The sequence below is a fragment of the Neophocaena asiaeorientalis genome, unplaced genomic scaffold (assembly GCF_003031525.2).
Source record: "Neophocaena asiaeorientalis asiaeorientalis breed wild unplaced genomic scaffold, Neophocaena_asiaeorientalis_V1.1 scaffold408, whole genome shotgun sequence".
NCBI classification, from domain to species: domain Eukaryota; kingdom Metazoa; phylum Chordata; class Mammalia; order Artiodactyla; family Phocoenidae; genus Neophocaena; species Neophocaena asiaeorientalis.
Window position 1 is genome coordinate 313,029 of NW_020174918.1, and position 10,766 is coordinate 323,794.

General features: G+C 34.1%; 1 protein-coding gene across 2 annotated transcripts in view; it reads right to left on the bottom strand.

Annotated features, from left to right (window-relative positions):
- PIK3C3 (phosphatidylinositol 3-kinase catalytic subunit type 3) overlaps positions 1-10,766 on the bottom strand; it is a 153,635-nt gene that overhangs the window by 71,854 nt on the left and 71,015 nt on the right. For both annotated transcript variants that reach the window (XM_024760453.1, XM_024760452.1), the window contains exons 11-12: positions 3,366-3,520; positions 1,708-1,798 (exon numbers count right to left, since the gene is read on the bottom strand). In XM_024760453.1, the coding sequence (XP_024616221.1) occupies positions 1,708-1,798; positions 3,366-3,520 (246 nt within the window). The remainder of the gene's footprint in view (positions 1-1,707; positions 1,799-3,365; positions 3,521-10,766) is intronic.

The following is a 10,766-nucleotide window of genomic DNA, read 5'->3' on the forward strand; positions in this document are numbered from 1 at the left end:
TTTCTGAAGATGACTCTATTTGCTCTGAATAGTACAGACCTGAGATCAGTCAGGATGCTATTACAGTAGTCTAGAAGAGTAAACGGTGAGAGTGGAGATAGAGTGAAGTAACAGATTATTAAAATATTTTGGAAATATAATTAATAGAACTTGCTGATGGAGAGGAAGTAGGAAGGAAAATAAGAATTGACAGTAATTCCCAAATTTATGGATTTAGCAAACGGGTTGATTTGTTACATCACAGATGGAAATTCCAAGTGAGAAACAGGCAAGAGTGTGTGGGGGAGAGAGATGTATTTTGAAACATCAAGTTTGAAATGACTGTCAGATATACAGTAGAGATCATATTTGGAATATATGAATCTAAAACTCAGATGAGAGAAATGTGCTAAAAATATAAATTTGAGTTTATCACTACAGCCTAGTGCAAGAGGATAAATTGAGAAAAGAAGAGGACCCTGAGGAACAATGAAGTGTCAAGCAGCGGAGAAAGTGCTGACAAAGGAAACCAAGAAGGAACAGCCAGAGAGGTGAAGAGGAAAACAAGGGATGTATGGTATCATCCAAACCATGAAAAGAGTTAGTTTTTCGGGCTTCCCTGGTGGCGCAGTGGTTGACAGTCCACCTGCCGATGCAGGGGACACAGGTTCGTGCCCCAGTCTGGGAAGATCCCACATGCCGCGGAGTGGCTGGGCCCGTGAGCCATGGCCGCTGAGCCTGCGCGTCTGGAGCCGGTGCTCCGCAACGGGAGAGGCCACAACAGTGACAGGCCCGCGTACCGCAAAAAAAAAAAACCAAAAAAAAAAACCAAAGAAAACAAAAACGTGTGAATGAACTGATTACTGAATCAATCCCTTAGTTTTCAAAGGGCAAAATAATGAAACTGGAGGTGAATAGTTCCTCAAAGGGCTCCCCTAAGGATTCTATGATCCTGTAATTTAAAATTCCTTTTTTCAGTATTTTCGAATACATCAAGAGGTAAGCAGACAAGCAAACTCTGGTTAACAGTTAATACTGAAAACAAACGTCACTCAGTTATCAACATTAACTCCTAAAATTTTACTAAAAGCAATAATATATACATTTAAAAAAACAATCTTCTTTCTAATATCAAGTATGTATTATTTATTTTCAACATCCAGGGTGTGAAAGATTCTTCTCAAATTAGAAGTCTTAGGGAGAAAAATCAACAATACATACTAGATCAACTTCTGCAAATGCACTCCCAAATATAATTTTCAGAGTAGCACTAGCCAAAAAGACCTGTTGTACCTCAAAAATTACTCTGCTTAGCTAAAAGAACTTAATTTTTCTGTATAAGCTAAAAACAGCAGCTTGGTGTATTTCCCCTAGTATCAAAGTCATACATTTCTACAATGTAATCACAAACACCAACAATTACAGTAATGTTCATAAATGTGTTAACAATAAATATTCTGAGTTTCCTTAAAAAAATATTTAAGCCCAGTTTATTTTCACACTGCATTTGAATTCATTTATATGTCCAAAGCACCAATAAAATGCCTTGAACTGAAGATGGCACTTTTTGTTGGGAGGAAAAGGTATAAACATGCATCATAAACCAGGTTATTTAATAAAGTTGTAATATTTAGTTTATTAATCAAAAATCAATATTTTCAAGACCAACATTAAATGTTTATCTTGTAGGATCTCTCCTATAGGAAACCTGAAAAGCTTTGTACTCACTTCCAGATTTTCACCATCTGAACTTTCTTTTGTTTTAGATGCAGGAGGAGGGGAAGACACTGGAGGAAGAGGGCTGGTTATAATTTGGGAGCTGAAAAAATAATAGGAGATATCACTGATACGTAAAATATTCTTTCTGTAAGAGAAGATACACATTTTTAGCATAGTTCACCTCAACTGTGTCTGGTTAAAGCACTACTTCCTAAAGTATGTTCTGTGCAGCACTAGAGTCACATTATGTTCTGGAAAAAGAGGCTGCATAGTCAGAGAATACGGGTAATAGCCTCTTTGGGATGTATGTGCAAGTTTGCATGTATTAAAGTTTCTGATAAATACTATAGTTTTTTTTAAAAAGTACATTGTACTTTAAGCCAGTATCTTCCAAACATATTTGACCACGAGACAACCCCTACCTTTTTTAACCTTTTTAGAAAACATACATATTAGTGACCAGCAGACCATAATTTGGGAAATACTGGGTTTTAGTTTACAACCTATCATGAAATTTTAAATAGACTTCCAATAAAACGTTCTAGGGGGCATAAGTAAGACGAAGTTAAATAAGCATCACTAGAGACTGAAGGCCTCCAATGTACAGTGGAAGAAAATGTAAGGGGTCTCTTCTCATAAAAACAGAAAAACACAAAGCAGCCTACGTAAGAAAAAATGCTTTTTTCCTGTTTCTTAGTTCTCCTGCAAATGAAAAACAGAAGATAAAAAACAGCATTATCATTATGAAAAATTCAGAAATATAACCTTGAACTCACATGATAATCAAAATAATTGTACTAATTCAGATAATCTGAATTCTAGACCTCCTTCTGTCATTGACAAATCTCATGACCTTCACAAAACAACTTTATACCTTAGCCTCAGATTTCTTACCCAAATGTTCCTATTTATCTCAAATTTTAAGATTTTATGAAAAGCAAAATGGCAAAGCAGAAAGAACAAGGGCTATGGAGTCAACTCTACCTAATTTGCAAAATAAATAACTTTGTGCAATTTACTTAACTTCTCCTTAAGTCCTTCATATCTAAATTAGGGATATGAATACCTACCTCAGAGGATTACTAATAACAGGTTTAATATATGTGGACCATCTCTTGGTGTCTGCTACAGAGGTGGGAGTTCTTAATTGTTATTACTATTAATAGCTGACTTTCAATTCAACTAACAGGTTGTTTTAACTGCTGAAGAGGTGAAAAACAGTCAATAAAAAATACAACTTTACAATAAGATTTTTTTTTTTTTGCGTGAATAGCAATATCTGACACAAAGCACCATGTGTCAGACACTTTTCTAAATGCTTTATGTATTAACTCATTTAATCTTTCAACAATCCTTAAATGTTACTATTGCTATATCCCCGTTTTTAAGATGAGAAACTGGAGCCACACAGAGAATATTTAATTTACACAAGTTTACACAGCTAGTAAGTGGCAGAGTAAAGATTTTAACTAAGGAATTCTGACTCTATAGCTTGCAAAACACTGCCCTGTAATATAGTGGTTTGTGTTCTGTGAGTGCACATGCCATATTCACTGGTAAAACTTCCAACTTAGGGTTCAGTACATCTGGGGAAAAAGAAAAGAAGACAATCTGAAAAGGTGGAAAACTATCAGATTTGAAAATAATTTCTCCCTGTATATCCGTACCTATCTATTTCTGCAGAATTTATTCCAGAATTCGACACACTCTCTGACACTGAACCCTGACTATCCTTCTTGGTGGGTTCTAATCCATTCTTTATGTCATCAAAATTTTCATATTTGAGAGCTTGGACCAGCTGTAATAGGTACATCAACAAATCCTGGAAAACAAACAAACAAAAAATAAGCTAATATTAGAAAAAATGCAATATGATTATAGACAAGTTACATCTAATTATTCCTAAATATCAAGCTAACAATTTACTCTTATCTACCACTTATCAGCTGTGTTACCTTGGGCAGATCACTAGGTTTCTTAACCTCTTGGTGCCTCACTGGGTCCTCACCTTTAAAATGGCCATAATCATATAAACCTTAGAGATTGAGTTGTGAGGATTAAATCAATTAATAGAAAAAAGTCACAGAATAGTGCCTGGCACAGAGTAAGTGACCAGTAAATGTCTTGTTTAAAATGGTATCCCACTGACATGTACACATTGCAATATTTAAAATAGATAACCAACAAGGACCCACTGTATAGCACAGGGAACTCTGCTCAATATTCTGTAATAACCCAAATGGGAAAAGAACTTGAAAAGGAAAAGATACATGTATATGTATAACTGAATCACTTTGCTGTACACCTGAAACTAACACAACATTGTTAATCAAATATGCTCCAATGTAAAATAAAAAAATTAAAAAAAATAGTATCTCAAAATCAAGGTGAAAACGAAAACAAAAAAGATTGAGATGGTTCATATAAAACTGAGAAATTAACAAAGGTTCCTTTTTTCAGCAATAGATCAGATAACGGCATTTTAGGTCTAAGATTACATAAGAAACTCCAAATTTTCAAGTGTTCTAAGTTTCTGTTTCATAATCTTTTCTGGTTGGGATTTTTAAAAATATTACCTTTTTTTTTTTTAAAGAGAACTTGGAGTTTAAAGAGTTCAGAGTTTAGAGAATTTGGGTTGCTTCTTAAATGGAAAATACAATGAAACAGACATTTTAACACTCTTGTTTAAAGGAAATGTTTACTTTCCTGCCAACTAACAATAACGGCTTGAAGAAAACAAATTTCTAAATCTAAATTTCTCATACTTCTACTGACAATCGAAATAATTTGGACTAAAAAAGTGTCAACAGAGTAGTTTTTACCTGAGTTTTCCCTTAATGTAAAAAAACTCTAGATTTAATCTTCAGAATGGAAATATTTCCTATCTTACTCTATAAATGTAGTTCTTAGCCCTTCCCAATGACTACTAAGAAAACTCCAAAAATGTTGCTTTTAAAAATAATTATAGGGCTTCCCTGGTGGTGCAGTGGTTTAGAATCTGCCTTGCCAACCGGTTAAAGCCCTGGCCTGGGAAGATCCCACATGCCGTGGAGCAACTAAGCCCGTGCACCACAACTACTGAGCCTGAGCTCTAGAGCCCGTGAGCCACAACTACTGAGCCCACGTGCCACAACTACTGAAGCCTGCTGTGCCTAGAGCCTGTGCTGCCCACACACTGCAACGAAGAATAGCCCCTGCTCACCGCAACCAAAGAAAGCCCGCACGCAGCAATGAAGACCCAACATAGCCAAAAATAAATAAATAAACAAATTTTAAAAAACAAAATAAAAAATAATTACAAACTGAAGAAACTCACTAAACTCAAAAAAAAAAAAATTTAAAGCATCTATTGTCTTCCAGTTCCAATTGCCACTCAGGCGCTTAAAACTCATAATTAGATAATTTGAGACTTCGTGACCATCAGTTCAATTTTAGTCACCTTTCCTTAAGCCCAGAAACCAGGTTAAATCCCTTGTAAATATTTCATGGACCACTCTTTCCTTTCATGTCTATAACAACTATGGCATTTGTAATTACTTGTTTATTTACTCTTTGTCATTTCTACTATTTTATAAATTCCATGAGGACAGACTACTTCCCAAAAATGTATTTTCCCTTGCTTAAACCAAAATATATTCTTTTCATAATTTTTTCTTATATTGACAGTCAACATTTCTTTTAATTACAAAAAGCAATATACATGATTTTACCAGTAAATACCATTTTTTCTCAAAAAATTAAATGAAACGTTAACTGGCTTATTAATTCTTACTCAAATATATCAGCATCAGTGGCCAGGGAAATCAAATGACTACCAAAGCATCTCTATAGTGTTCTGTTTCTATAAACAATTTTTAATTGGATCAATAAATGTTTGATTTTCTATTATTTTATTTGAGATTTATGGCATCTAACAGCTAGGTATGCTTATATGCTTATTTTAAGAAACAAAATTACATAACAGAAAATAGATTAATCAAGTATCCTCCTTAGGAGGTATAAGTAATTCAGTTTCACTGCTAGCCTTGCATGCTTTGGAAATGCTGCTGAATGTATCACCTAGTGTGTTTTCCCAAGTATAGAAAAGACTTACTACATGAAATCAAAAACGCTGCATTGTTATTAAATTCCCCAGGAAGGAGAAATTTGGAAGAAAACTCCTCTTTTTAAGTCATTCATCATAATCTGATTATGTTAGTCATCTGGTATTCTGTATTCAAACTACACTTTCCTTCATCTGTATGAAAATGAATTAACTTCAGTAGTAAGTACAAAGTCTGTTTGCTCATTAAACAGGCACATCTTGGAAAATATAAAATTCCTCCAAGCATGAAGGACATAAGCATACAAGTAAAACAAAACAAACAAAAAATCATATTTCTATCTCAGGCAATTAAGTAAAAATTTCCCAAGAGCTATGAAATACTATCTAGATAGCAATCACCATTCTTCTCAAGAACAAGTTAATTCTAATGCTTCAGAATATAAATGCAACGTTCACTGTCAAAATCACTCCCATTTCTTATTGAATTAAGCGTAACTCTTCATATAGACATTTACAGTTCGACAGTTACAGTTAGATACATGGGTTCTGACCTTGCTTCCCAGACAGCTACATATATCCCACACTTCTGTTAAAGCGAAATATTTTCTATTTTTCCTGTACTTTTCAATCTCTTTGCCTTTGCTCATATTGCTCATGTAAACTCATGTTCAACTCTGAAAATTCTCTTCCTTCATTGTCTATCTCAAATGCTACTTCTTCCTCAAATTCTAATGGAGAATCTCTCTCCTTTTGAGCCACACAATAGTAAGAAATATGGCTTTTAAAAATTCTGAAACAGAACATTAAACAAATCAAATTCAGAAAAATATTAAAAGACTGATTAATATTTATTTTACAAATGTATGGTGAGTTTAACATTAGGAATTCAGCATCTATTTCATGCATAGTATATATTAAATATCAATGTTTTTCAGACAGCATGATGCTATACCTACAAATTACAGGGACCCACCTAACACTTAACAGAACTATCAAGAAACATCACTACAGACATTAGATAAAACATATAAACATTAAAATAAAAACACAGTTTTACATTTAACCAACAAACAGAAATAAGAGATAAAAGGGGTGAGGTAGTTCATAATAGTAACAATTGTCACAGAATAAATATAATGTTTTAAAATGTGAAAAAAATTTATAAAATTATGACTGGAATAATTGTGTATCTCCAGGAGGGAAGATTTAATATCATAAAGATGTTAATCTTCCCTAATATAATATATAAATGTAATGTAATTCCACGTAAGATTCTGGTGGAGTTTTAAGAAAATGACAAAATTGTTCTAAATTTAGAATAAATATACAAAAATTATAAAGAAAATTGTTTAAGAAAAAAAGAAAGGGAGGGATTTTATCCAATCATATATTTCAAGTTATTATGAAGCAACTGCAATTTTTAAAAGTATGATACAAGCATAAAAACAGAAGGTTCACAAAGAATTATCAGAAAAAAGCATATGTAAAAGGCATATATATTGTGACAATAATTCCAATGTAAGCTACTTATTCAAGAATATGGAAAAACATATATTCAAAAGTCTATTCACTAAAATAGTTACAGCAAAAGATTAGAAAACTGCCTACCAGAAGAAGCTGACTGGTTAAATAAATTATAAAATAAATTTGCAGTAAAATATTATGCTGCTCTTTGAAAGGAATAAGGTACATCTACAGGTATCCATTAAGTCTAAAAACACAGTGCTTTCCTACAGATTAAACGTGCCTTTGACATCATTTGCCTTGATATTCATTTGCCTATGTTTCCAGACTTTATGGACACCAAATATATGTGTTGAAGATGAGAAAATATCCAAGATTATACTGTTCAATTAATAAGGCAAGTTTTTAACAATATGTATAGGATATTCCTATTTTTCTTAATTTTTAAAGAGGTGTAAATATATACCATACATGCATGTATATGCTTGCAATTTGCATAGAAAATATATGAAAAGATATAAGAGTGGCTACCTTTCTAGGGATAAAAAACGGCTGGAGAAGTGGAGTTGCTAAAGGAATATTACTTTCTATGTTACTATTTCATTTACAATTTAAAAGCAAAGCGAATCAGAAAACAAAAGATGATAATATCATATAGTAAAGGAACAAACCAAATGCTGTGGGATTAGGAAATAAACAAACAAAAATGCCATCTGCTTCCTGAAATGGTTAAGAGAGGTTTCTCAGAGATGTTGAGGTCTGTGCTACAGCTTTAAGGATGAACAGCAGGAAGACTCCACTAGGACGATGAAGTAGCACATATAAAGGCCTGGCAGGTCTAGCTACTGGAAGGACTACAGCATATTGAAAAAATCAGACTGCCCAAATATAAAACACAATATTTTTCATTCAAGTTTTTTGGTCATCCAAGATGTGGATATTTAGACAAAGTTACCTTTGACATATGTTTGATGCTATGATTATATAATTATATTATATTATATATCATTATGGGTTTGCCAAAAGGTTTGCTCATGTTTTTTCTGTAAGATGGCTCTAGTGGCACTTAGTTGTCTTTAACTTCTTTCAAAACAATTTTGTTAGATCGTATTGTGACAGCTGTCATATCAAGTATGCCTTTAAAAAAAAACTTATAAAATTGGTGAATTTTTGTGTAGCCATTTTAATATTGAGGATGGAAGAAAAAAAAGCAACATTTTCGTCATATTATGCTTTATTATTTCAAGAAAGGTAAAAGCGCAACTGAAATGCAAAAAAGGATTTGTGCAGTGAATGGAGAAGGTGTTGTGATGGATCAAACGTGTCAAAAGTGGTTTGCGAAGTTTCATGCTGGAGATTTCTCACTGGACGATGCTCCATGGTCGGACAGACCAGTTGAAGTTGACGGCAATCAAATCGAGACATTAACTGAGAACAATCAACATAATACCATGAAGGAGATAGCTGACATACTCAAAATATCCAAATCAAGCATAGGCTGTCATATCAAGTATGCCTTTAAAAAAAAACTTATCAAAATTGGTGAATTTTTGTGTAGCCATTTTAATATTGAGGATGGAAGAAAAAAAAGCAACATTTTCGTCATATTATGCTTTATTATTTCAAGAAAGGTAAAAGCGCAACTGAAATGCAAAAAAGGATTTGTGCAGTGAATGGAGAAGGTGTTGTGATGGATCAAACGTGTCAAAAGTGGTTTGCGAAGTTTCATGCTGGAGATTTCTCACTGGACGATGCTCCATGGTCGGACAGACCAGTTGAAGTTGACGGCAATCAAATCGAGACATTAACTGAGAACAATCAACATAATACCATGAAGGAGATAGCTGACATACTCAAAATATCCAAATCAAGCATTGAAAATCATTTGCACCAGCTTGGTTATCTTAATCACTTTGTTGCTTGGGTTCCACATAAGTTAAGCAAAAAAAACCTTCTTGACCGTATTTCCACAAGCAATTCTCTACTTAAATGTAACGAAAATGTTCTGTTTTTAAAACAAATTGTGACGGGAGATGAAAAGTAGATACCGTACAATAATGTGGAATGGAAGAGATCGTGGGGAAAGTAAAATGAACCACCACCAACCACACCAAAAGCTGAATGATCTTCATCCAAAGAAGGTGATGTTGTGTATATGGTGGGATTGGAAGGGAGTCCTCCATGATGAGCTCCTTCCGGAAAACCAAACGATCAATTCCAACAAGTACTGCTCCTTATTAGACCAACTGAAAGCAGCACTCAACGAAAAGCATCCGGAATTAGTCAACAGAAAACGCATAATCTTCCATCAGGATAACGCAAGACCGCATGTTTCTTTGATGACCAGTCAAAAACTGTTATAGCTGGGAAGTTCTGATTTATCTGCTGTATTCACCAGACATTGCATCTTCGGATTTCCATTTATTTTGGTCATTATAAAATTCTCTTAATGGAAAAAATTTCAATTCCCTGGAAGACTGGAAAAGGCACCTGGAACAGTTTTTTGCTCAAAAAGATAAAAAGTTTTGGGAAGATGGAATTATGAAGTTGCCTGAAAAATGGCAGATGGTGGTGGAACAAAATGGTGAATACGCTGTTCAATAAAGTTCTTGGTGAAAATGAAAAATGTGTCTTTTACTTAAAAACCAAAGGAACTTCTTGACCAACCCAATATATGGTTATATTATCCTCTGAAATACCAAAAGACATTTGAAGTTTATAAAACCATAAATGTTATACTATTCCACAGACAAAGCAAAAGCAAGGAGAAATTTTAAACCGATTAGAAATGAAAGGTACAACATGAATGATTTTAGTACAAAATTGACATAATATAAATTTACAATCCTTCAGCATAACTGTATGAGTACAATTTTCAAAATTCTGTCCCAGATAATTTTTTCTTCATAACTGTCAAGTGACATAAGCAGCTGTTATCACTATTTTTTGGATGGGAAACCGAGGTGAGAATAATATATGTTCCCAAAGACATACAGGTACATAGAGAAAAGACAAAATTCAAATCTTAATATACATCTGAAGAGTCAGTAGAAACTGAACTAAAAGACCTTTTATTTTTAAGCTAAGTATACACAAACCTCAAAAACACCCCAAGGGCTTCCCTGGTGGCGCAGTGGTTGAGAGTCCGCCTGCCGATGCAGAGGACACGGGTTCATGCCCCGGTCCAGAAGGATCCCACATGCCACGGAGCAGCTGGGCCCATGAGCCATGGCCGCTGAGCCTGCGCGTCCGGAGCCTGTGCTCCGGGAGAGGCCACAACAGTGAGAGGCCCGCGTACCGCAAAAAAAAAAAAAAACACCCCAAAACTAACAACCATATTTTTCAGTTTAGGATGCATGCAGTATTTCTATCATTATTCTTTACGTCATAACAAAAATTATAAAATGGTCTAGAAATAGTTCAGTACTTGCATGAATACTGTTAACTCCAGAGACAATCAAATGCTTAGCCTCTAAGCTTGTAAGGCAACCAAGTCAGGCAATCAAAAACAATGATTTACAGTATTTCTATTTAAAGTCTGAACCCATGTTGAGGGGGA